This window comes from Mugil cephalus, chromosome 3 (assembly GCF_022458985.1).
Source record: "Mugil cephalus isolate CIBA_MC_2020 chromosome 3, CIBA_Mcephalus_1.1, whole genome shotgun sequence".
Classification (NCBI taxonomy): Eukaryota; Metazoa; Chordata; class Actinopteri; order Mugiliformes; family Mugilidae; genus Mugil; species Mugil cephalus.
The window spans coordinates 25222049-25249639 of NC_061772.1; the positions used below are offsets into that span (position 1 = coordinate 25222049).

The following is a 27591-nucleotide window of genomic DNA, read 5'->3' on the forward strand; positions in this document are numbered from 1 at the left end:
AAGCACAGCGATGAGACGTTTCTTGTAGTTGGTCACCAGGTTTGCACACAGCGCAGGAGGGATTTTGGCCCATTCATCTTTACAGACAGTCTCTAAATCCTTCAAGTTTCTTGGCTGCCTCTTGGAAACTCGGAGCTTCAGCTCCCTCCACAGGTTTTCGATCGGGTTAAGGTCTGGAGACTGACTAGGCCACTCCATGACCTTAATATGCTTCTTCTTGAGCCACTCCTTTGTTGTCCTGGCAGTATGTTTTGGGTCATTGTCATGTTGGAAAACCCACCCACGAGGCATCTTCAGTGTTCTTGCTGGGGAAAGAAGGTTTTTGTCCAAGATGTTACAGTACATGGCTGCATTCATTGGCCCCATAATGCAGTGAAGTTGCCCTGTACCCTTTGCTGAAAAACAGCCCCAAAACATGATGTTTCCACCTCCATGCTTAACCGTGGGTATGGTGTTCTTTGGGTCATACTCACGTTTTTTCATCCTCCAAACACGGCGGGTCGAGTTAATGCCAAATAGCTCAACTTTGGTTTCGTCAGACCACAGCACTTTCTCCCAAGCCTTCTCTGAGTCATTTAGATGTTCACTGGCAAACTTAAGGCGGGCCTGTACATGTGCCTTCTTGAGCAGGGGACCTTGCGGGCACTGCAAGAGTTCAATCCATAACGGCGCAGTGTGTTGCCAACTGTTTTCTTGGTGACGGAGGTCCCAACTGCTTCCAGATCATTAACAAGCTCCTGCCGTGTTGTTTTAGGCTGCTCCCTCACCTTTCTCATCATCATCCTCACTCCATGAGGCGAGATTTTGCGGGGAGCTCCAGACCGAGGACAGTTGATGGTCCTTTTATGGGTCTTCCACTTGCGAATAATGGCACCAATAGTTGTCACCTTCTCACCAAGCCTTTTGCTGATGGTTTTGTAACCTATACCAGCCTTGTGCAGGTCTACAATCTTGTCCCTGACATCTTTTGGCAGCTCTTTGGTCTTGCCCATGGTGCTGTAGAAGTTGGAATGTAAGAAACTGATTCGTAGAGCAGGTGTGCTTTATATACATGACGAGTTAAGATCAGGAGTATTGGTAATTAGTTGACTGAGCACAGCTGTGTGCCACATGCGCACCAGCCAATCTGTAGGAGCCTGAATTCTAAGTGAATTGTTGGGGATCAAATACTTATTTCCCTTAATAAAATACATAACAATTTATAACTTTTAGATTGTGTGTTTTTTATGCATTTTCGACTGATATTCTGTCTATACTCATAACCAGTAAACAACCATAAAAACCAGAGTCTGATCATTTCTATGGAAGTGGGCAAACTTACAAATTCAGCAGGGGATCAAATACTTATTTCCCCCACTGTATGGGATGTGGACGTTGCGTCTTATAATTGGTTGGACAACAGGAACAAGCGGAAGTGGAAGAGGGGTTAGCAGTTAGAGGTTGTTATCGAAGCAGAGCAACTTATCAGTTTTGTTTCGTCCTTTAATTATTTGGATAAATTGATAAAAAGTTGTATTTTTATTTAATCTTTTCCAGGATATAACGTCTTAAATCCTTTTGCACCAACTACACAAATGAATGGATTGAACACAAATTATATTGACATTTTATTACTTTATTTTCTGTGAATACTGTCATCGTATTTTTTGTGTTTTGTGGAAAATTTATAAATTATAATAGTATATTAGAAAAATTATAAATACAAAAAAAAATGGATGCCGGAATGGAGCCAAACAAACATCCCGAACGTATAGTTGACGTCATCTGGAAACACCGGAGACTCGGGGCGAGAAGATCTGGTACCTACACCGGCTGTAGCTTCATCTGGTCCGTCTGATCTATAGGATACTGTATGCATGTAAAATGTGTCACACATATTGTGGCCATTGCAGGAAATTAATAAATGTGATTTGAGGTAGTGAGTTTACAAGAAGTGAGGAGAGCACGGATAATACAAATAAATCTGCAGTGTGGGAAGAAGTTCTACTTTCCTGCCACTAGGGACTACAAAGACTTTACTAGGACAAGTGAAGGAGATCCCTCTTAGCTTGATAAAAACAAAGCTTTGTTGTCAGCTTCCCAACTCGGGTTTAAAACGACAAGAGAAAAGACAGGGAATATATATATAAATATATATATCTGAAAGTGAATGAAGAGATGGAGCGGCTTCATTGTTACCTTTTTGTTCTAACTCCATAATAAACCCTGACATTCACACGCAGCCCTGCGGGGAGGCGCCAGGTTCTGTGTAAGCCGCAGCCATCGCATGTCTAGCATCTAACGTCCCCTTTTTTCTTTGGGTTTGCAGAGAATGATGAGACAGGTGTGATGGATAGTTTGCTGGAAGCCCTACAGTCGGGCGCTGCATTCAGAGACCGCAGGAAGAGAATGCCACGACCAAGAGGTGAGTCTCACATCCCGCATTAATGCACAAAATCACACGCGTTAAACCCAGTAGCCGTACTGTCTGGGGAAAAGTGTGGCTAAAAATTAATCCCTATTCCAATCAGAGAAGAGTCTTATTGAATTCTGGTTCTAACTTACCAAATTCATCTTTTTTTCTCTTATGTTTAAAAGTTAATTGAGTTGAATGCATCGTCTGGTTCCCATGCTCTGGCTCCGTGTACTCTCATTCACAGTCATTTGCAAAATAAACTGGTGTTTTATTTGTACACATGCTTGCTAGCAGCACAATGCCAGAAAATCATCCAGCCGACAACATTACTACAATTGTTTGATGTTTGGATTCCAGTTTTTTTTTTTTTCTTTTTATGTGCGTGTGTGCTTTTTCTGGGGGTCTTAAATCCAAATCCAGGAATTGAGAATTTGAAAGAGCAAACACATGCTCTGAATCCAAGACAGGACTTGCACACGTTCTGAACGGATTGTTCATTAAACATTGGGGGAAGTCGGCAGCTGAGTCCTCAAACACAGTGTTTCTTGTTAATGAACTTCACTCCGCAGCCTCCTCATCATCTTCTCCATCCCTCTTTGTCGCCTCAGTACAGAACTGTATGTGTTTATTTGTTTGCTGCCCTTTTTACAGATAACCATCAGCAGACGATCAGCCCCAGCTCCTTCCGCCAGGTTCTCAGACCTGTTAACCATGGTAAAACAAAAAAAAAAAACAAAAAAAACTTCTTCAGCCTCACGCATGCTTCGCTCCGCCTTTGAAATCAGCCTTACAACTCTTTGATTTATTGTGATTCAAATTCCCCTTAACAGTTCGTGTGTGTGTGTCCGGCCTTTTCTTTGCGAGCCCTGCGACCTTTTCACTTGTCCCTTTTGCCTTTTTGTGACCTTGCCTCTGTTTTCTTGAAAATATGGAAGACCGTTACTCAAACGGTTTCAGGCTCTGACGGTCGAGTTTCTCTGGTAAGTAAGTGCGTGGGTTGTTTCTCCGGTCCGGTTTGATGAGTTTCCCAAATGGTTCGGTAATTGCGGCTTTTCGAGTTCAACCTTCGAGCTTTTAAATGCAGGCGGGATCTTTGACATTCTTTAAATCTTATAGAAAATAGTACGTTTTTGTCTTGAATTTTCCACCGCTGATGTGTACGCTGCAGTTTATTTTTTATTTCTTGAAGAAGAAGAACTCGTGGACTGTAATCACACACAGAAACGAAACACAGTGGTGCGGATTGAATCTACGCCGCTTGCGGCTTTGTGGTCGGGTCTTCGGCTTCCTTCATCATTCATAATCTTTACATTATTATTTCAATGTAAATAAAGAGTCGCAACTGCCTTCCTGAGAGTTTAGATTGGATGCAATATTAATTATCCCAAATCTAATTATACCGTATAATTCATGGTAGAGCCAATATTGTGCTTTTAGCTGTTAATAAAATAAACAACAGCTTTCTTTTGTCAAATGTTTTCTACAATCATTACTGAGGCACTTAAAAAATTATGCTGTAACCCTATTACCTCTTATTACTTGTAATTGGAATCCCGGTGGGCCGGGTGCAAGCACACACATGAATAAAATTATTCACGCTCAATCCACCCACATCATTGATGGCAATGATAAAGGGCCCGGCTCTGTTGTTCTGCTATGGCTTATCTGAAATTAGATTGGAAAAGGGACGAGGGGGAGGGATATATATGGGGTGGGAGGAAAGAGATGGATAGATGTGGCCGTAACGTAAGAAATGGAGAGAAATGGTGTGAGGAGGAAAAGGTGAAGCTAAGGAAAAGTGTGGGAGAAACAAAAAAAAGTTCAATTTGTCCGTGTGTGTGTGTGTGAGAGAGAGAGTCGCCGGCAGAATAAACCAAAATTATGTGGTGTTAAAATAAAAAAAAATAAAAAACTACAGAGGAAGCTGCTGAAAAGTCCTCCCAGGATGTTACACAGGTAAGGAGATACGGGGAAGGTTGCTGACCCAGGTGCCCCCTGCCGGCAGCTTCAAACATGGCCTTGTTGACTAATAAAGCTCAAGGCTTTAGCCTGTCACTGCAGGCATCATACTCACTGCCAGCCTCCCAGAGCAAACACAGCTAATTACTTTTCTCTGCCCAGCCCCAGCACCAGCTCAGCCCTCTCAGTGCCCATTCATCTTAATTTCCCCCTCTCTGCCATCTGCCTCCTAAATAATACTCCTCCTCATTTCCCTACCATCCCATATCCCTGCTGTCTTCTTCTATACTCTCAAGGCCAAGCCGTGGCCCTCCCCATACATAATTGCCTGTTATTGGTATGGAGTGCCTCCGCTGCTCCTTCCTCGCTCCTTCTCCTCCGTCCCTCCCCCCTTTTTACTCCTACAGAGATCCAGGCCTTAATTGCCCTGGGTTTAGTCGCCGTGAGTCGAGTGAGTGAAACCCACAGGATGTTTTCTGTTTTTGCTGGGAGGTGATGAAGTTTAGTTGGCGGCACAGGCACTTAAACAGCTGCTTTCACTTTCACACCTCCCGAACCACCTCCTTCTCCCACTGTTTTAAATACCCTTTAATAATTGATCTCAGGGGTGTTGCCACACTCCAGTGGAGCAGCAAAGAGAATTGAAACAGAAACATCTGCGCCAGAAGATACTGTAATTAGCGGTGAAGGCGAGAAATTTGAATGGTCAATCTGAACGTGGATGGTGCCATTAAGTTTTTGCACTGAGGGAGTCTCGAGTGCACCAGTCTAGTGCCTGCGCCAAACAAATCAGTCGGCCCGTGTCTCCGGGCCCCCCTATCAGACAGTGATGAGGCTGTGGAGTATTTTGATTGCGGCCGTAGTGCTTTGTAGTAATGATGAATTTTATTGTCACTTGGGCTGTCCTAAAAAAAAATAAAAAAAAACACTTTTTATTCTCTGGAGCTTTGATAGTAATCAACAGCTTGTTATCGGATAAAAGCAACTTAATCACAACAGAGCTTCGCTAAATTTGATATTTTCATGCTTGCCATGCCGTTTTAGTAAGCCAGTTTGAAATGCATATTGTAAATATTTGTGTTGCGTTGGCTCTAATTGCCACACAATAGAAAAAAAATGCCTTGTAGTGTGCCGTTCCTTCGTATTTGTTTCTTTTCCTCTCCTCTCTCTACTCCTTGTGTTGACTTTGGGTTTCCAGTGTTTTTCTCAGCTTCATCTGTCTCTCATCTTCTTCTTCTTCTTCCTCCTCTCTCTACCCATAAATTGGCTCAGCACACTTCAGCATGAGCCAGCAGCTAAGGTGTTTAGTTTGGTCTGCAGCGGTCTCCCACCGCACACCTACACACATACATATAAAAGCACGCTGACACACCCACGGACTTTAGGGGATGAAGGTAAGCAGGCTTTACCGTGGCTGTGGCCTGGGTTAGGATAAGGCTGTGGGGCTCTGGGGCTCCTCAACTCTCTAAATTGGATTGGGCTCCACAGAATGATGGATCGATGGTGGTTAGCCACACAGGTGTAAGATACTTATTGAATCTATAAAGCAGCCATAGGTTTTTAACAATGTCCTTCTGAAAAACGTCTCTCCTGGCACTGTCTGGTCATTTGAGCCTTCGCTGCGAGCGCTCATCACGGCCTCGCTGACTCCTCAGCTGGTGTGTGCATGTACATGTTGACTGGAATCGAACATGTTTTTATTGTTGTTGGTGTTGAACAGAGAGCAGGAAGCTCCAAGTGCAGCCAAATCCAGGGGTGGATAATGAGTAAACATGTCTGCCAGTGTTGTCAAAAATACAGATCCTTTAAATACATGATGATTTTAATTTTTTAACAGTTTCAGGAGTGATTTTCCAAATTATTGATACACAAATACCACCTGTGCTTTCTTACTCTGCCTCTCCATTGGGTCATTATTGTGTGAGAAACATTGCAGAGCTTGAGGAAACAGCATCAGTGCACGACAATGCTGATGCAAGCGTTGCTATGGAGCAGCTCTGACAAAAAAAAGCTAAGAATTTAATTTAGCAAACTACCCTATGGACCAACACGCAGACGTGTAAAAACTATTTTGAAAATCTTTCATGACAGCTCCTCGTGTTGCTAAGTGCGTTCATTATTGCCCAAAAACGTTTTTTTTTTTTTTTTTTTTTTTTTTAACTCTCAGAACTAAGCTAATCCTCCTCAGAGCTATCACGACTGAGCAATCTCAGTCAGTTTCAGTTGATAGAAATATAATTTGATTACGAAAGTAAGTAAATTAACTCGGATACTGTTGTGCTTGAGACACAGCTCTAGAACTTTTACTTCATTTACAAGATTATTAGGATAATTTGGGTATTTTAAAATGCCCAGTGTTTGTTAAAAGTATAATACAAGCTCAAACGAAGCTAAGAAACTCAAAAGGGCTGTGCATAGATCACAGGACTGTACATTTTTGAGAAACCTGGTTTAAATCATGTATGCTCCAACTTAACAATCCTAAGGCCTATTCTTTGTATCAGTATTGCAAATATACTCCTTTTAATATTGTTTAATATTTTTACTTCACTTCCCTTTAATATATTGACCACATAGGGATATTTGTCTTGGACGCAACTCCTGTTCACATAAATGCCTCCATTTACAATTACAGAAATAACAATAAGAAGTAAATAAATTAACCAATAAGCAGATTAAGCAGTTTTTTTTCTTCCTCGCACCTTTACGACGATACTTTTCCACGATAACTCGACTTTGCTGTAGTGGACTCATCCCGGATTTATCAGTTATAGAGAGCGTGGGGATAAGTGGTATTTAGGAAGGAGTAAATGCCTCTGTCTTTAGGAGCAATTACTCCAGATGTCTTTAGTGACACCCGCCCTAACAATTACCATGTGTGATATAGTTCTGAACTAGAGCTTGAAATTGATGTAAAGGTCACGTCACACAGTGAGTGAACCGCTTTACCAAACGGAGACAAGAGGTATTTATCCTTAGTCGCAGCAGAAAGCGTTAATGTCCTCACCCTAAAAGCGAGCCTCTAGTCGTTGGGGATCTTGTGTGCCGTGTATTTGCAGAGTCAACTTTATGACCCTTTTTGCTGAATTTATGTTCCGGTGTATAATGCTGGATCGTTGGTTCATACACTGCCGCTATTCAGTGCAGATATTAACTGGCTCGGGTGTAGGTGCAAACGGTAGTAGAAGATGACTAATAGGCTTAATTTGAGACTCAACCCACGGTGTCTTTCAGAGGTTGTGCTGCAGAAAATCATTAAGACGAATCTGGGGAGAGTGCGAAGTTGAAATCAAAGTCACAAAAGTAGGATTAAAAAGGAAATTTCCTCCCAGCTCTGTACGATGTTGGTGCTCACATATGAGACATTTTATGGAAAAAGCTAGCAGCCAGATTCAGTAACCGCAGCTTCCCAGGGCTCGGATGCTCTAGTGGAATCTGCTGTTAGATGCTTGCCTTTTTGATTGAGCCTCTTATAGACTGTGATATGTGAATTCCACCGAGAGCTAACTGCATCCTGCAGATTGCATATCTGCTTTCTCACTCCTTTTACAACATTTATGTCTCGGCATTGTCGGTCACAGAATCCTCCCCATCCCTCCAAAGTTGCTCGACCTACTCTTTACTTTTTGACTTTGTTTTGTCTTCGCCTTATCTTACCACTTTTCCCCCCCAGACATGACATAAGCATAAAAAGAGGGGTTATTAAATCATTTCAGTGGGCTCAAGACAAAAAAAAAAGACTCTCTCCTCCCTAGATCTATTTCAATTGATGCAACACGTCATTGTTTCAAAAGTGTAACCGTGGAAGTTGCTGATTTATCTACATTTGGTCATAATATATCATCCACACATCACATACAGCCTGTGCGCTTTTCATTAAAGTGACAGATTATTGCCGAGGAGCTTCTGTTCCTGTTCGCTCCCTCACACACATTCACACACTCATGCATATATGCATTAAAAAAAGGGGGAAAAAGTCACCTCAAAGCCTGGGTTTTAATCATGTGCAACCAGAAGGTTAAAGGCCATTCTGAGGTTGGGACATTAGCTGTGTCTAAGGCTTGGACAGGTGTACCGCTCTCTGTATTCATGTCCACAGTCATCTGGTCTTTTGGAGCTGCTGTGTCTTTCTGATTACCACAAAATTGGTGGTTTAGATTTATAACTGTTCTCGTAGACAAAGGTACATCCAGATGGGAAAATGTACCTTGACCTGTCTTTGTCTGTCTGTCTTTCTGCTCTTGTTGTGAGTATGTATGTGTGTGTGTGCACATGCACAGTTCAGTCTGCGCACTGATTCATTGAACAGATGGAGCAAGAGGGCACCTTAACAAAGTGGCTGGTGTAATTAGGTCTAGCTTGTGCAGTGAGAATTGTAGAATAGTAATGGAAGGTTGTAGAGCGCAATGAAGGAAAGATTTTATTAACCTTTATTCACATTTTGTTGTAAACAGTGCTCTCTTTTGTCAGAATGCCCTGCTGCTTGGCTCATTCCGGTTGTGCACACTGATGCTGCACATTTATAACACAATCTTTTGGCCACTTAGTATGTCCTCTTGAGCTGCTAATGATTAACTGCTCTATAGTTATTGTGCTGGCCTGGCTATCAAACCATCAGCCTCCATTTAGCTACACAAAATCCTCTTCTCTTAACATTTAGGCCAGAAGCATATATGTATCTTATTAATAAAATGTCTTTTATTTTTCAAAAAATCATTAGTTATCAGTTATTAGTATAAAAACATTTACATTTAACATTTAGTTATAACATTTAGCATTTACATTAAACATTTAGTTATAACATTTAACATTGAGTTATACCATTTAACGTAAACATTTAACATTTTGTTATACCATATAACATTTACATTTAACATTTAGTTATAACATTTAACAATAAGTTATACCATTTAACAATTAGTTATACCATTTAATGTTTACATTTAACATTTAGTTATACCATTTAACATTTAAATTTAACATTTAGTTATATCATATAACATTTACATTTAACATTTAGTTATACCATACAACATTTACATTTAGTTATACCATATAACATTTACATTTAACATTTAGTTACACCATGTAACATTTGGATTTAACATTTGGTTAAAAAAAGTGACTTATTGACTGATCCTTGCACCTCACCCACCATTTGAGAAGTACTGCCTTAAAGGTATACAATGAAAAAGGGCTTTTAATGGCTCCCATTTAGGTGGGAATATTTCCTTCTGGAATATTATCAGCATTTTTCAGTGAAAACGTGTTGAATTTTGATCCACACACATCGAGTTATGCTCTAACTAGTAATGAATTTTGCTAATAGGGCACCTCTAGCACCGTTACTGTTATTCATTAAATGCAATCTGAGTTATCCACGTCTTGTCCAGAATGTAAAATTATAAAAATCTGAAAAATTACTAATTTTTAGCCATTTAGTCACTTGACTTGTGTGTGGGGTATGAGCAAAGGATGGGAGCAGAGCGAACACACACACACACACACACACACACACACATGCATGCACACACACAGGCAGACACCAAGCTCCACTGTTCCTGCTCCATCCTGAATAGAAAACAGCTGATAACTAAGACCTCTGCACTCTGGAGCTCCATTTCTCTCCACTGTACATCCCACATTTTTTTTTTTTTTAAAGCTTAAGCTGATCATGCTCCCTCAGATATCCTCCTTTAGCTGGATTATGAGGACTGGGCTGTAATAAAGACTGTGAATCATGAAATAGAAAGTGCTGTTCAGCATGTTGAGCCAAGGTTTTTGTAATCAGCCCATTCACATCGGCTCAGGCCCCAAACAGCAGGTGAAGCTGTTAATGTAGGATTGTTATTCAGCTGGCTGTTGTGACCCTCACAGTCTTCCTTTTTGCATGCATACTGCCTCGACTTCAGACTGATTTGATGCACTGTACCTCATGCGCAAGGGGTGGAGAGAGTGATGATTTACCGGGGGTTTAGTTTAAATACAAATCATTCTTTAGGACTATACAGATGATGTTTGAATCTCTGTAATATGTCACTTTTTGTTTTGTTTTTTTTTTGTCCTCCCTCTGCCTCCCATTTTCCTTGTCCTTTCCTTTCTACACCCTTTTTCCCCCGAACCTGTTATTTATATTGATTGAGGCTCACTTTTACATAGTGCTCTAGTTAATAATGCAGTGAGAAATGAAGTCATTTTCACCATGGCTTTGTGCTAATTAAATTTTACAGCAGCCTTATCGCCCCAGCCACACACATTCCTGGTCCTCCCACATTTGCCAATGCCAGCAGCCGTATCACACAGCCGTCGGGGAGAGAAAGAGGTAGGGAGATGATTATAGGAACTTATGTTGTTATGGGAGGGAAAATGAGCATTATCATCCTTTCATATCTCTATACTTCACAAAGAGAGGTGCTTGAGTTCTATATCGCTGATAGTAGTGGCGTTACGAGTGGCACATAAGCATGTTTTATTTATTTTTAAACTCACATTTTGCGCCTCTATCTTGTCAAACCTTTCTGTCATTTGTTTATCTTTTCAGCAGGATGGCTGTGGTTCTGCGCTTCGGGCTAACATTTGTTAACCGGTGACACGGTGGGCCTCGGCAAACACGTTTGTTTGTGATTGTTGCTCCTCGGCTGTCCTGCGTGAAAGGATAAGATGAGAGTTCCGTTAGGAGGAGTAATAGAGGGTATGCAGTGACGTCACTGCCGCCCGGGGCCACGTCCCCCCGAGTGGCAAAAACACAGTATAATGTATCAGTAAATACAGCGAGACCAGGAAAGATGTGGATCATCAGATCAAATTAAGGACAACTGGACTCGACAATGATCCACATGAACTAACAAGTAACAAATGATCCACCAAAATTGACATGTGGCTAGAAATCAGTCCTGATATTTATATGGACCTGATTTCAATGTGGGAATGTTGGTGCTTTATATAACACAGTACTAGAGTAGCCCCTTATTTGGAAAAGTGGATTAACCTTCAGTTTCAGTTAGTTTAAATTAGTTTTAGGTCATTTCAGTTACAATAAATGTAGCTAAATAAAAGATGCTAACTCTAAGAGCTTTACTGAGATGTACGCCATACAATACTGTAGCGTCCGAGCAGACGTTAAAAGGATGTGATCGCACATATTCCGGTTATTGTTTTATTTATTGCTGGAACTGAAGTAGTTACTGTCGGCCGTAACTTCGCCAAAACAACATCCACAAACTTACAGTATCTGACAGCCCTCCAGGACGTAACTTAAGAAGTAACTTAAGGAATGACTTCATCAAAAAATACAGCATGGATTAATATTACCTGACATTAAATGTGAACCACAACACCAGGTATCTGTGCCTGGATTCCAGTTGTTTCTTGGTAGTGCATCGATACATTTACTTCTCTTTTCTGTGTCGGTCGGAGATATCTGTAAAAATACATCTCAGTTATATCTTGAAATCTGCTGGTTCAGTCAATGCATACCCTCTATAAAAAGCATATGTTGTTACGATTTAAAATTCCACTCACCTTCCTGCAATAACCAATCTGTAAACAGTCCTATATCAAGGTACGACTCTCCGGTGCACCGCGCTCGCATAAAAATACGAGGAGATACGAGCCGATGATTCCCAGGGCTGCTTTAGTCTGCGGTGATTAAATGATCACATTCTTCTAAACTGCCTCAAACTGCCTGTCACTCTTCTCTGGCAGTCATTTCTGCCGCCACTCCACCTGCTATGTGTCTCCTCTCTGATCCAGAAGCTCTTAAGTGCAGCGACAGGAGTTTCCATGCCGACAGAGCGGGAAGGCCAGCCCTCGGGCTGCAAGACCTGTTTGATGTCGGATTCCCCTTAGAGAGCGGGATTTGGGCTTTTTTCTGGTCTGTGCTGTACTTTCAAGTCGATACACTCACTCATTCAGACAATTAGCCGTATACAGCCGCACGCATTCACTGCGGCATGTACACGTTTCGCACACATACGCACACATATCCCCTCGTCGACACTTAGCCTTGAGGCACATGGCCATGTATGCGTCTCTGGCCTCTGGGCTAAAGAGCTTCATTAGTCTTGCACAAGCTTTGATTAGCATCCTCAGGGGGGCAAATTAGCAAACAAGCTCAAGTGATCCTGGGAAGAACTAGTCTCTTTGGGACTTTCTGCAGACATATGAACACTTCGCAAACTTGTGCTTTTCTTTGCCAGTCAGTAGATGACAGTTAAATCGAGTTCTATCAAGTATTTTTAGTTGGAATACTCTCAGGCAGGTAAGGCAAAACGGAGCCATTAGAGCGTTGAAAGGATCTGCACGCCAAGAACATACAGTGATAAAACACCGTTTTGTACCTCGGTAGCATTCATTTCGCGTGTGGGAGTGTGTTTGTTTTTGTGCTCGCGCAAAAGTCTGTCACATTACTCCGGCACGTGCGTCAGGGTGAGAACGACTTAATTCACTGCCTCACTAGGGGCATTAATGTGTGGAGATGTAGTCTGTGCATGTGCATTGTCCGAGACTGTTTTTCATTCAGGTGAAAATTCCTGGAGCTGCCTGCTCTATAATAACCATACTTGACATTTCTCTCTCCTCCAGCCTGTGGAGACTAGGAGATGCTTTCCATTCCAGTTGAACCCATTAAGGCCGTCTCTTCTCTGCTGCATCCGCTAGGCTGTCCTTTGGCAGGGCCCCTTCTGAATGTCAAAACTCACTGTTTAGCATGACAATAAAGCAGATACAGGGCAGAGGAGTAAAGGAAATGGCTGCTGGCTGGCAAAGGGCATGGACAAAAAAGATTACTTTAAAAAGACTGCCAGTGCCCACTCCGTGCTGTATATCCGGGCAATTCTTTATCTTCATCTTCTGCATTTCTGTTTTTCTGACATCAAGTTACTGTACTGTCAGTCTGCCTTCATGGTCCCGGGGTGTTGACTTTTTTTCGACGCAGTCGGTCCAAGTTGTTTCCATACTGTATTTTTCATAACATATATATATCTGTAGTAATGCATGGTAGAAACAGACTCTCATTTTAATGTTCTACAAAAAACAAGACCCCAATGAATGGATTGAATGGATTTGAAGGCTCCATTGTTTTCATATGTTGACAAAACTCTCTGTTGTCACATTCATATCGACAAATGGAGCAATTTCAGCTAAGTAAGCTCATGCATTTTTATTCAGTTTGACACAAAGCTGCCTAAACTAAACTACCTTACCCCTTCTTCTTCTCTTTTGCCAAAATGTCTACCTTTAAGATATGTTTAATTGGGTATAGAAGTAAATTTATATTTTAATTCATTTTCATTGGCCCAAAATGAATTTTCATTGCGACGATAATAAATTCAGCGAAAATTTAGATAAACAAAACAAAATGAATATTTTGGAATTTATACGAGAGTCTTTGAAAAGGAAAATGATAGAATAATGGATAATTTTATATAATGCACTTTTTGATTAAACAGAAAACATAATAATCACGCCCAGTAGACTTGATGATTGTTTTTTGTTTGTTTGTTTTTTTTGTTTTTTTTTCCATCTGTGGCGTCTGTGGCTAGTTTTGATTTGTGTACAAACCTGATTATTTTTCCAAACGGGGAAGTAATTAGTCTGGCTAGCTTGAATGGAAATAACAATGTCGCCTAAAGAGGAAAGAGGCTGTATTTTCACAGATAGTTCTGTGTTTGTCCACACAGGCTGGCTCACGGAGACGCTCGCACAAGCTCGCAGAGATCTTATTCGGCGTGCCGGAGCATCTCCAGACAAATAGAATTATTTATAACATTTGTTTTGATATAACCTCACAGTTGAGAGCTAAAATAATGGAAAATTGCTTATTTGCCTCTTCAGTGTAAAATGTTCTAGTGCTGGTGAAAACGCAGAGCGGGCTCGCTGCGTGGATGTATTTGACTCTATTAGCGTTATTGTTTTGTGTACCTCATTATTCTCACTTTGAGTTCCGGTCTTAATGACTATGTCTGACAATGTGTGTTGAAGCTTTCTGGCTCTGTAGAGAACTATTCCAGTTGTACGGGTTTTACTTTGTAGAGTGCATCTTATCTCTTATCCATCAAAGATTTATTTATTTATTTATTTATTTATTGCCACCCTAAAACTAAGCTTCGAATTCAGATACTTCTAAGAAAATTACCTTAAAACATGTAAAAAGTGTTCAGAAAATGATCATCTCATTGTGAAAGTAGCCCAGAACTAAAGCCGCCAAGTATTTCCAATAAGTGTAACAGTTTTGCACAGTGTGATTTTTTTTTTTTTTTCATGTTCAAAAAGAATTTATATAAATGTTTGGTATGTTTTTACTCTCATGTAGCGTTACCCCAAATGTATTTCCTAGTATCTAACAAATAATTCAAGGTAAAAATCAATACATATAGATATATATCCTGCTTCCTGGGTGCGGGTAATGGTTATAAAAGCTGTCATTTCTGACTGTGTGCTGTTTTTTCCAGTAAAAACCTGGCTTTGCTGCAGCCTTAAGAGGTTTTGAGAGTCAAGATTACAGTAGTAGTTTTTAAAACAATTGAGCTTTTTGCTAGAAGAGACTCTTCTAGTTTGTTTAAGAAAGGGGAAAAGTGAAGAGTGAGAGCTTCTTACACAAAGTCTTTGAAAGTAAGCCTTGGATTTTCAGCTTTGTGATTTGGACTAGAGTCCTGTGGGAAGCTTTAGGATGATACCACAACCCTTATTTGCCCTGCTAACACACGCGCACACGCACACACACACACTGACACACACTTTAAGTGGCCCTTGGATAACATCTGTACTTATTATTCTGGCATTACTACACGGACAGAGTGTAAGATGGGCCGGCCCCGCCTGAGCTCAGAAGTGTGAGAGGGTTAATGAACGAGCTTATCCACCTCGGAAGGTTTTTAGAGAAGAGGCCGACGGCTTGTAAATCATCCGTCAGCCTCGCCGTCGAGTTGAGCCCGAGCCCTGACAATGGAAGGTGTTTGGGCTGCGGCGGAGGGGACGTGATTTATCAGGGGGGGGGTGAGTGATTATGCGAAGCCCTCCGCACGCCAGAGAGAACTAAAAGATGATCCCGTATCGTTTCATGAAACATGCAAAGAGTCGTCCGTGGCCGCCCGTGAAAAATCACCGCGCGGAGACACCGCGGATAAATGAACCGCGCACGTGTGAATGGAGGACGTCGTCTTCAAAAGGCGCCGCTTCCGTTGGTCAAAATCAATATGTAGTAGCCTTCAAGAGCTGAAACTGTTCCTGTTGACTTGATGTCATCTTCCAGATAATTACTATAATCATTGGCCTCCCTGCTTGTCACTCTGCTCTGGCATATTTAAAAAACATCTTACTGGGAATGAAATGACAAAATGTGGCACTTTTCCCCCCTTTTTAATGGATAATTATCTGTCTCAGGTGTTAGAGAGGAGAAAGTGATGAGCACCAAAATAGATCAGTGAAAGAGAAAAGTCTCTGATCCTCTCCTGGCACTGTAGGAGAATCAAAAATGGAGCACTTAACGTTAAACCACTGAGCTTTTCATGTGCAAATTCAACTTCACACATTGACAGTTCACGCTGCCTCCGTAGATGACTGGTTTGGATCTTACTTATGCCATCTTTTTTTATTAGATGTAAGTCATTATCTTTTGTTTTGTCTCCGTTCCCAGGACCGTGAGAGATTCAGACTTCGATGAAGGAGGGTGGGGGGATAGAGGAGGTGACATCCACTTTTGTAAGCTTAAACGATTCACTTTGATGATCCAAATAGAGATAAATAAACACAAACAAACAACGACTATAGACCGACTCACCTCCGCTGCTAAGATTTCAAAATTTCAAGTGTGGTTGACAGGCGCCTCTGATACCGAGACAAAGACTTAGAGGGGGGGGGGGACGTGTGGAGATCAGATAGCGTAGATGTGTGTGTGTCTGCGTGCAGCTTATTCCCCTAATTGTTTTACTGTTTGTCAAACCACTTGGGAGCAGCGTTATAAATTTTAGCTTTCAACCCTGTGGTTGCGGGGACGGTCTTGAGCCTAGTGTATACACTGGTCTAATCCTCACAGCTTACTGCGGTTACAGCCACATTTCATTACACATCTGGATCCTCATTAGATTCAGCTGCAGCTGTGGCTGGATTTCATCACAGACGCATGTATGAACACACATAAAAGTAGCCAAACAACAACAACATACGGAGTGCGATTCATAGATTAGGTGTTTTATATAAAGTGTATCTTTGAGTTTGGAGATGCCCTCCTACACTGATCACACATAACATTATGACCACCTGCCTAATATTGTGTAGGTCTCCCTTGTGCCGCTTGTGACTGATCGGAGGATGGACATGGACCTTCTGAGGGTCTTATGTGGATCATCCCACCGATACTTGATCAGTTTGGGATGTAGTGAATTTGGAAGTCAGGTCAGGTTGAGTTGTTCCTCAACTAATTTTGTGTGTGTGTCAGGCTGCATCCTGCTGGGGATGACTGCTGCCATCAAGGAGTGTCATTGCTATGGGGTGGGGGCATCTGGTCTGGTCTAGGTGGGTGGTACATGTCACATGTGACATCCATATAAATGCCAGGTCCAAACGTTTCCCAGCAGAGCAGTGTTTTGTCACTAGATGATACATTTAATTTACTCCCCGTCTAAGTGGTTTTAATGTTGTGGCTGATCGGTGCGTAAGCAGTTTGTTCAGTTTGGATCTACTCTCACAGTCAAAGGCCAATGTTGTGCTTTCCATTTTCAAACATTTTGCTTTTGTGCAAGGAGCAGATTCAAGTGGAATAACTTGACAAACTTGTGAGATGATGATGTATTTGGTGTGGATGTTTTGCAGCCTCCACCAGAAAGTGAATCAGGTCTACATGACATATGTGGAGCTTTCTTTATTAATACAAACAACCCATGGCGACTTGAGAAGAGTCGGGGAGCTCGCTGTGCATTTATCTTGCACCGGTGCGCTCTGAACATCCCTAAAACTAACTCGGCAGGTCTCATTCAACAGAAATAAACTCCCTTTTGCTTATTCTGACCTCTGCGGTCGAGCGGTCAGTTCAGCCAAAACCCACACCTTTCATTCATTTCACTGATGTGGCGGCAGAAGTCCTTTTTTATTTAATCTGGGTGCATAGAACGTGAAACTGTCTGCATGGCTAGAAAAAAAGAAAAAAAAAAAGAAAAAGTGTCTTATTTTTCTAATTTGAGTGAACTGACCCTTCAAGGTGAGTTACAGCACAATTTCTTAGAGTAAAGATGTCCAGACTCCGCGGTGCTCTGCTGGTCAGCTGATAGCCGGCGCTCGGGCGGCGTACGGGAACAAAACGTGCTTTGCTGAGGGACGCTGAGCTTAAAAGTTACAACAAATGAAATAAACAATGACATGAGACAGGTGTCTAATTCTTTTTTTTTTTTTTTTTTTGTTACTCTCTCTCTCTCTTGCTCTTGAATGATGAAATTGCCGGTGATTTATACCGAATGTCAGTGGCGGGCGCGGCAGACTGCTGTTTTGTCCCCGTCAGAGCCAAGTAGAGCCGGAGGTAGGCAGCTTTGCTTATCAATCAACACTTCACACCTCTCCTCCAGCGCCACTCGGTACACGGCGTACTGGTTCACTCGCTCCGCGAGCCCAGGACCACTGTGGTTGTCATGGAGATTGCACCATATGGTAGCGAAATAAAAGTGTGGGAGACAGGAAGTGACACGAAGCCTTCAAGGTATCACTCTTTTGATGGCAGCCTTCTGTTTTGTGTACAGATTTCTGGGTGAGAACAATGCTTTGTTTATGCCTGTAGAGCATCTCCTGTTAATCCCCCCCCACCCCCCACACACCCCCCACTCCCCGAACTGCCTCTGCTGATGGGTAGTTTTGGAGATGAGTAATTGCGATAAAAGTAGCGAGATCTCACCTTGCCAGACTACCTCTAATTTTCAGATTCACAGATGAGCAGATTTCACAGGTGACTCGTGTCTCCTTTCATAACATTACAAAAAGGGCCGCCTCGTCTTTCTGCTCTCGTGAATGCGCAGCCGGTGACGCCGTGTAATTGAACGGTGTTGATTATTTGAGGGTTTGTAAGGAAGAGGCCGCCCTTAATTATCTATCATTTCCAAACCCTTGACTTTGCATTTACTGACAATTAACTTTTTCCCCCCCCTTCATAATTCAGACCCGTTGTTAGTTTACGATGAGGTCTCGATGCTTAATTACCGATGGATTTTTAAAGGTCTTTGCCTGGAGCTAATTTGTAAGACCGTGTTGTCAGTTAGAAGACAGCGGGGTGAGGTCGGTGTCATGTGGCCTCTCCACCACCAGAGTAAACTTACGTCAACACATGGCCTGAGCAATGAAAGGCTGTCAAGTGTTTTGGAGAAGTAATAGACACTTTTCATTCCATAGAATACAAATATATTTCTTCAGCTATTTGAGCATCAAATTCTTTCTGTTATTCCTTTAAGTCTGTCTCTGTTTCCCTGTAGCTACATATATATGGAAGGTCTAAAGTCTGGCTGCCTTTAAGTCACCAGCTTTGTTTAAATATATTATCATCTCTATTGGGTATATAATACGGGCAATAAACATTAGAAATAAAATTGTCCCATTTAGCAACTACACCACCAGATAAGTTTCCCATAATGAGGAGAATTAGTCACTTGCCTAATTGAAAGCGACAATAATAATAATAATTTAAAAAAAAAAAAAAAAAACGCTAATTATGCCATTTAATCTGTAACTTTGTTTTTTTTTTCTTTGTCCCAGTCAAATCGGATTATGAGACCCAGTCCAGATTAACCACTAGAACATGCTCTGCAGCAGGATGAGACACTGGGTGTTTAATTATTGTTTCATGATTTAGTTGGAAAATCCACAAATGCATGCATCTGGAAAAAAAAAAAAAAGCAAGAACAAGGTTGATTACTTCACTGCTGCTGTGTATCGCTACACGGAGACGATAAATAACCGCGCAGCACGCTCTGTTCCAGCAGACAACTATGCGCATTCGCTCCGTATCCTTGTCCGTCCGTCCATGTTCTCTAAAAGCAGATTAATTGGATAATGGCTTCCTTCTGTTCCCGTTACTCCTCTTGCCTGTCGTCAACAATTACCGTTTCTGTCAAGGTTGATCGTCCATTCTGCTGTACTTTCTTAAGATAATAACATCCCTTTTAGCCTCATAATAGCCTCGACGCATAAGCCCGAGCCTCCTTGAGCAACACCTTCTAATTGCGCTTTTATTTCTGTTGCATTTCGACCACAGCAGCTGCACCGTCTTGTCCCTGTTCGTTTAACCTGTAATTTATATCTTTGTAACACGTCAGAATGTTAATTATTTATGTGATTTCACATTAGATTTAAGAAAGCCGTCTTCTGGGCTCACAGAATGAACATGCTTTGCATACTAGCACATGAAACTAATCATTATATAGTCTATGTCCCCAAACCTATATCTGTGTGAATTCTGTACGTGTGGCTTGAATGACAATGTGTGGGCACCGACCTCTCACTGGGACTCATTATATACAAAGAGAGAGTAAGTTTAACAGCAAAACAAAGCCAAAAAAGATAAATGAAACAACACCGCGTGTACAGGAAAGAGGAATATCGCGTTTGTGTGGCACAATGACAAAGTGCGGCTGAAATGTCAGGATGACATTTTAATCAGGTTCTACCTTCAGTTCCGGCTAAGTGGGTAAGACAGGTATTTTATTTTAATGTTATTTATTAGGAAAGATAATTTGCAGGGCGAGAAACGCGCTGCTTTTAACAAATGAAGGAAACCGCTACGTTCGCCGATGATTAGTTCAAATGCTTAGTCCTCCAGAGTTATGGAAATGTTTCCCGTTTCATGTGTTCACTGAAGGATCCAGCTGTGGTGTAAGGTCTCAGCCATAGGAGATCAGATGCCTCACCTTATTTCAAAGTGTTCTTTTACTTCAGCTTACAGTTATCTTTGCCTTACGAGCTGCGGCGTATTTACAATTTATTACAAATGAACAGATTGATTTTAAGAGTTTTTTTTTAAAGCAAGGCTTTAGAGATTTGCAATAGTTAAGTGTTTCCACTTTGTTCTTGTGCAGTTTGTATTCAATATAACCAACGGACATCGGGGACCATTTTATGTTATATCTCAAGCCAGTGGTTTTACTCTGCACGGCAACTGGCAAGTGTAGTTTTTAAGTTTAATAGAACTTTAAAGTTTACTTGCTGCCATTTGGCATCCTATATTCATTAAATTAAATCACATCTGCAAGAAATGTAACTCCCACACTCAACTGCCACTTCTGTGGAGATTACCAACATAACATTATGACCACCTGTCCAATTTTGTGTGGGTTTCTCGTGTGCCTTCAGTTGTGTGTGTCTGGCAACACAGTGATGTTAGTGAAGGGCCTCTGGGTCCTGTGGGTGGAGGGAAGGACCTCTGTGGATCATCCCACAGATACTTAATCGGTTTGGGATCCAAAAGTTTCCCAGCAGATCATTGAATTGTCACAAAATGGTCAATGTTATTCACTTCTCCTGTCAGTGGTTACAGTGTTGTGGCAAATCGCTGTGTATGTCTCAAGTGGAATGTCGTGGATATTTTCTTTTTCCATCAAGATGCCCAAACAAATAAACCTTTTACAAACGGCCTGACTTGGCGTATGTCAGAAAAGCAGTGATTTAACTTTGCCACCACAGCCAAACGTCAAGTAAGTACACCACTAGAAGACACCACAAAGCAGCGACTAGCACTAATCCAGCAGAAAGAAGGCCGTGTCCCTGTCTGGCTTGCAGCCTGTTATTTTGCAAAACTCTCCGCAATTACTAAATGCCTGTCCGAGGTTTACTCTTGTCCGGTTGTTTTTCTCTGTCATTGCTTTCTCGCTTAGTGGTTTCCCCCGTCAACATCTTCTTCTGTCGTCTCTGTCGTGATGTCGCAAAAATACTGAGCTTGTTCTCTACTTGAAGCAAGATGAAAACCCATAGTTTACAGTGTGTGTGGCCCGGGCGCTGTTAGTTATTTAGTCGCAGGTGTTGCCGAGGGCTACGAAAGAGATGCCATTGTTCCCATTACCGGTCGGCGTGCCGTCAAAACACTTAATGTTCCTCTGAAATGTGAAGTTAATGAAGCTATTTCTGTGGCTATTCCACTCTAAGGACTGCCTGATCCCTAAAACTGAGCACAGGTATTGTGGTGTGGTCGGGTTTTGAGCACATGTGCACGTATGCATAGTATGAGGTGATGGAGTTTAGAAAAAAAGACGAAAAGATAATGTAAAAGAGTAAGAAAATGATTGTCCGAGTGGGAGCATTAGAAAGCCCAAATGAAATTAAAACCCAACTGCTCTGTAAATTCATTGCTTCTTTTTGTTGCTAATGAATAGACTGGTTAATAAAAACATGTTTAAACTTTAATAAGAAACAAAAACAGCCTATATTGAACCACATGAGGCTTCCCGTTGCTACAGTTTATTTACCTATTACAGACGCTCACTCTCACCACTTAATCGTTACTTATTCACATCACATCTAACTATTAATATCTGTTCTGCCCAGCTGGCAACCTCCTAAAGTCTTTGTTTCTCCATTTGTTAACCACGTTTCGCTCTAAGATTCCCACACTAAAATTTCAGGGAGGCTTTGCACAGTTTTAAATAAATAAGTCACAGTCAAGCACAAGTATAAATCAAGAAGAACCAAAGCAAGCAAGCGTGCATTCAAGATATTTTACACAGCATTTCATCATTTACCTATCTGTATATGTAACACAATCACAGAGCTGTTTGTTGTACCCTTTTATTGTATTTTTTTTTTTTTTTTTTTTTTTTTTGAAACAAGAGTGAAATTCCCCCAGCACATTGTTCAAAAATGAAAAAGGAACATTGATGCATGATGGAAAAGGATGAATTACATCTGTAGTTATGGGAATTACTGTCATCCTGCGCAGGTTATCAATTCATCTGAATTTTTTACACACACACTGCTTTTATTTTCATCCCCTGCAAAGCTGATGTAACCGCAAGCACATTTCTTCTGCCGCACGTTGTAATGAATGGGTTCCCCGGGTGTGAATGTTTATTTCAAGGCGTTTGCGGCCTTTTGAAATATTAAAATCTTTAACCATGTATATAACTGTGCGAATGTGAGTGTGTTATGAGTAGATTAGGTGAGATGAGTGATGCATAAGTCTTGAAACACACTTTTTTTACACTTCTGATTTGATTGCTGTTGACATGTTGGTAGGATTTACACCGATCAGCCACAACATTACAACCACTGACAGGTAAAGTATATGACATTGACCATTTTGAGACAATTCGGTGATGTCCAGGAAAACTTTTGGACCTGACATTCACGTGGATGTTGCTTAGACATGTTCCACCCACCTAGACCAGACCAGGCGCCCCCACCCCATAGAATAGAAAAGCTTTATATGTCCCACAATGGGGATATTGCATTTTGCAAGAGCATACATAGGGGCATAAAAGTAACGAGAATAAAGAGTGGACTCTCTAAAAGATAAATAATAAGATAAAAAAGATGAAATGAAATAGAATAAACAATGTACAAGTATTGACATATATACAAAAGGTATTGAATTGCTACAAAAATAATTGGTTTGTAACAAAAAGTATTGAATCACAAGCAGGTAGTGATTGTCGGCTATGTAACAGGGTTGTACACAATGCAAAGTAGTGATAATATCATTAATTGTAATATTGCACATATTATGAGTGTTCATTGTGTAGAAATGACACTCCTTGATGGCAGCAGCCGTCCTCGGCAGGATGCAGCCCGACACAGACGCACACACAAAAGACGGTTTAAGAACAACTGAAAAACAGCACAAGGTGTTGACCTGGTCTCCAAATTCCCTAAATCCCAAGCTGATCAAGTGTCTGTGGGATGACGCACAGAGGCCCCCCCTCCCCTCAACCAATAGGACCCAAAGACCCCTCCACTAACAACATCCTGTTACCAGACACCACAGGACACCCAGCAGAAGACACATGTCCATTCTCTGATGAGTCAGAACAGTTTTTGAGACACAATGTTAGGAAGGTGGTCATAATGTTATGACTGATCGGTGTATATGTATTTTGTAAGGGAATTAATTAGAGCGTGTGAAGAGGATTTTGTCTCGCTTTGGTCAGTACTTATGTCTTAGTGTATAGTTTGAGTTGCTGTGGATTCTTGTCATTATTTAAGCTAAAATTAATCTAAATTAATATTACGACATCTTTGCACAATATATGTGAAGTCAACAAAGTGCTTAGGATTCATAAAATTTTGCAACTCAGGCTTATTTGTATTTGAGAGCCCCCTCCCACCCCAACCGCCTCCCCCCTTTCCTGTTATTATTTCTCCCTGCAAAAGAGATTACTTTTTTCTTTGCCGCAAAAAAAAAAAATAAAGCTTCTTTGTTTGGCTGTCACAGTTGACTAGTAGCTGTCTGTCACGAGAAAAACTAATGACGATGGACTGAGAAGGCAGCGTTATTCTTCAGAGTTGGAAAGAAAGAAGAATATGAAAAGAAATGCGAAATTACGGCGATCGAGAGAAAGACAAAAATCGCGCGAAGAGAGACGGCAGTAATGAGAAATTAATACAAGTTAAGAGGTAAACAAAGACGTCTAACTAAATTAGTTTCTAAAGTAGAAGCAAGAGAAACAAAGAAATTGACAAATATATTTTATTTCCTGCTGTGTTTTGGGAATGAGCCCATTATGAGCGCTGCATACGTTGAATGGGCCTCGTTTCTGCACAGCCATTGATTCAGAGTGTGTGTTTGTGCGTGGATGTGGGCGTGTGTGTATACCCGTGGGCTGTAGCTAATCATCAAACAGTGGTTTGGGCCAGAGTTTGCTCATGATAGTCTGCCAGCCGATGTTCATTAAACATTTGGCACGCGGCTGGCTGTCTGGACACAGAGCTTCCCACGTCACTCTGTGTTTGTGTGTGTGTGTGTGTGTGCGCGCAATATTGTGCAAAAGTTTTAGGCTCTAAAAATAAAGTTTGGCTGCATAGATTTATTTATTTTTTACATTAAGTAAGTTGTTTTACGAAGTCTAGTAAATAGAAATAAATGCAAATCAAATCAGTATTTGATGAGAGAACTTTATCTTTTTTTCAAGATACTTGGCGTGTGGGTTGTTTAACTTGCCACAGTTATTCTGTGGATTAACAGTAGGCTGTATTTTATTTATTTATTTATTTATTTTTATATTGTTGCTTCTCGTGATTTGATATTGACAGTTATTCCAAGTGGAACATATTTCACTTCCTCAGACTACTTATTGACAAAATCTCTCACTGTTCTCTCAAGATTTATTTATTTATTTATTTATTTATTTGCACTTGAATGAATAGTGAAAGAGAGGTGTCCACTGTTTTGTGTTGTCTTGCATTTGAATATTTTATTCTATGGATGTGCAAGTGTGTGTGTGCTACATATAGTACAAACTAGCCCCCTTGTGACTCCGGAGGAAGATAGTTGGGTCGGGGCCATGGACTGTATATAAATATGGACACCACATCCCCACTTCCTTGCAATGGTCAAATTGACGCTATTTTCCTGAGGATACCGGCGCCATCTTGTGAGTTTGTAGCCAGAGCCTGATCAGTACGGTTAGAGAGTGGAGCCACAACTTGTAGTCGGCATCAGTGTTGCCACAATTACCTTGAAAAAGTAATACGGTTACTGATTTCTCCTTTAAAAAGTAACTAAGTTCAATTAAAAGTTAATTTATTAGTTACATTCAGTAGCTGCCACACCCCCACCAAATAAATAAAAAAAAATTGTAAGCATTTCCTCTATACAACTTACCCCCCAACCAACTTCTTCAGTTCTCCCCAACTTACTGGTTTTGTCTTGACTTTGAGACTTTTAAGTCTGTGGACCTTACTTGTTATTACATGTGAGCTGAAAACGTGACTTGTCACAAATGTGACGTCACTCCCCGAGACGAGAAGAAAGCAAAAACATAAAATGGGGAAAAATAGGAACCCACAGTAACTTGAATAAGTACATTTAATCTGATTACTGGTTTGGAAATAGTAATGCCTAAGATTACTCATTACTGAAAATATGCGGTCAGATCAGAGTAACGCATAACTAAATCACCATTATGTCGCAACTTGCTTCTATGTCGTCAAATAACTAACTAAAACAAAACTTATATGAAAAAGTGACACGTGAACATGCATCAGCATTATATTAAGTACCTAAAATGACAGAAACCAAAAAATTCACATGTTTTTAGTGTTTTAGTTTGGCCCAAGTCCTATTAGCTAGCAAAGAGGAAGTGGATCTTAAGACCTATACTGCAGATAGCCACCAGGGGGAGCTCCACTCGCTTTGGCTTCACTTTTGAGGAGCTGTTTGATCGAGGCTAGTAACGCAGTACAAAACAGTGGGCCTTCCTATACACTTCCACAAATAACTTAAAACAAACACATGTCTCTTCCCTGTGGTGTTTCTGCAGACCTGCACTGCCCATCTCAATTCAATCAGCCTCTTCTTACCTTATACCATGATATATTTCACAGCTTGTTCTTTCTCCACCTAACTCTCAATGATGTGCAGCATGGACTCAGCAACACGAACCACCAACTGCTGTTGTTCACTAAAACCACAGTGTCTTGTTTTTTTTTTTCTCTTTTTCTCTCACCCATCCATTGTATCTCCTTACTTTTATTCAAACACTCGCGCACACACACACACACACACACACACACACACACACACACACACACACACACACACACACACACACACACACACACAGTTTTCCTTCATCCAGCTCCTATTCCCATGTCGACAGAGATGACAGTTGAAACCACCCCCTAACTGGTCGGCCGTCAAGCACCATTTTGCCCGTGTCATTCAGATGTCTTCACCTGACTCTTGTCCCTGTCAACCCATCGCAAATCATTACCTCAAGGTCACAGATGTTCCGTCTCAATCTCATGATGCCTACATGTGTTACGGAAAACATTAATAATCACTGTACAGTGACTCAGAACGTTACTGGTGCAAATCCATTTAAAGGCTATCATTTTTTTTTTTTTTTCTTAGAATATTAAGAGAAAATTTCACAGAAATGTTAAGAAAAAAAGTCATAATTTCACATATGGTGAAATACACAGATCAGCCACAACATTATGACCACTGACAGGCGACATAAATGACACATATGGGAAATTACTTTGTCACAGTAGCGCATAATTAGGTAAGAAATATAATACAAAAAAATTTAAAGACAATATCAAATTTGAAAGAATATATCAAATATACAAGAATATAGCAGCACTCTGACATTAAGTATATACTATGCCCCTCCCCTCAACCCATAGGACCCAAAAACAAACAAACAAATAAATAAATACCAGATACCGCAGGACACCAGAGGACCCATGTCCGTTCTCTGATGAGTCTCAACTGTTTTGGAGACGCAAGGAAAACCTACACAATATCAGGAAGGTGGTCATAATGTTATGCCTGATCGGTGTACATAGACAGAGGCAGTAGCAAACAGAGGAATTTTCTAGAAAAAGGTGTTCGTTGTTTAGGGTATAATTACCGCCTGTTCCAGAAGGTTTTATCTTCCGTGTAACTCCACCCAGTGTTCACACAGTTTCCGTCTTGTTTGGCTTCCGTTTCTTAATCCACCAGCTTTATTTTGCTTTTCTTCGTCTTTGCGTGTTGTTGTGTTGGTTTTCTTTTTTTTTTTCAACATCTGAAAAATACAAAATGCAGCTTATTTCATAATACCCAGAGTGTCTAAAATATGATCAAGACTTCCTGCTACAAACGGATTACAGACGAATACAAACACATTTTCTTAAGAAAAAGGAGGAACATCTTTTCACATTTAAATAAAACGAACCCTTGGTCATTCCGCTTTCAAACAAAGGCCAAAAGAGTTAAAGGGGATTGAAGGAGAGTAAGATTGATAAATAAGAGATGACAGGAAGGAAGAGGAGAGAGGGGGAATAATGTAACAGGGCCAATCACGCCTCAGTGGTTCTACTAATCATGCTAACAAGGTCACTGTCTGTTAGAGCCAAACTGGCAGGCTATATGCATCTGAGGCATTACTCTCGCACTCTCCTTTTTGCTGCGTCTTTCTCCTTCTGCTTCAGTCAATCAGTTGGACGGACAATGCAGGCAGCTGACCACGCAGGGCTTCACTGGGACACGAAAATGACCAACCATTATATAGTACATAGAAAGCGAGATTTTACAATACATTCAATTATTTAATGCACCGTAGATCGGG

At 41.0% G+C, this 27591-nt stretch overlaps 1 protein-coding gene across 6 annotated transcripts in view; it reads left to right on the forward strand.

Annotated features, from left to right (window-relative positions):
* Window positions 1–27591, forward strand: part of LOC125005819 (protein diaphanous homolog 3-like) — a 163427-nt gene that overhangs the window by 111123 nt on the left and 24713 nt on the right. For 5 of the 6 annotated variants that reach the window (XM_047581427.1, XM_047581428.1, XM_047581430.1 and 2 more), the window contains 2 exons: window positions 2309–2404; window positions 3047–3109. In XM_047581427.1, coding sequence (XP_047437383.1) covers window positions 2309–2404; window positions 3047–3109 — 159 coding nt within the window. The remainder of the gene's footprint in view (window positions 1–2308; window positions 2405–3046; window positions 3110–27591) is intronic. The other variant, XM_047581431.1, reaches the window with a different exon arrangement.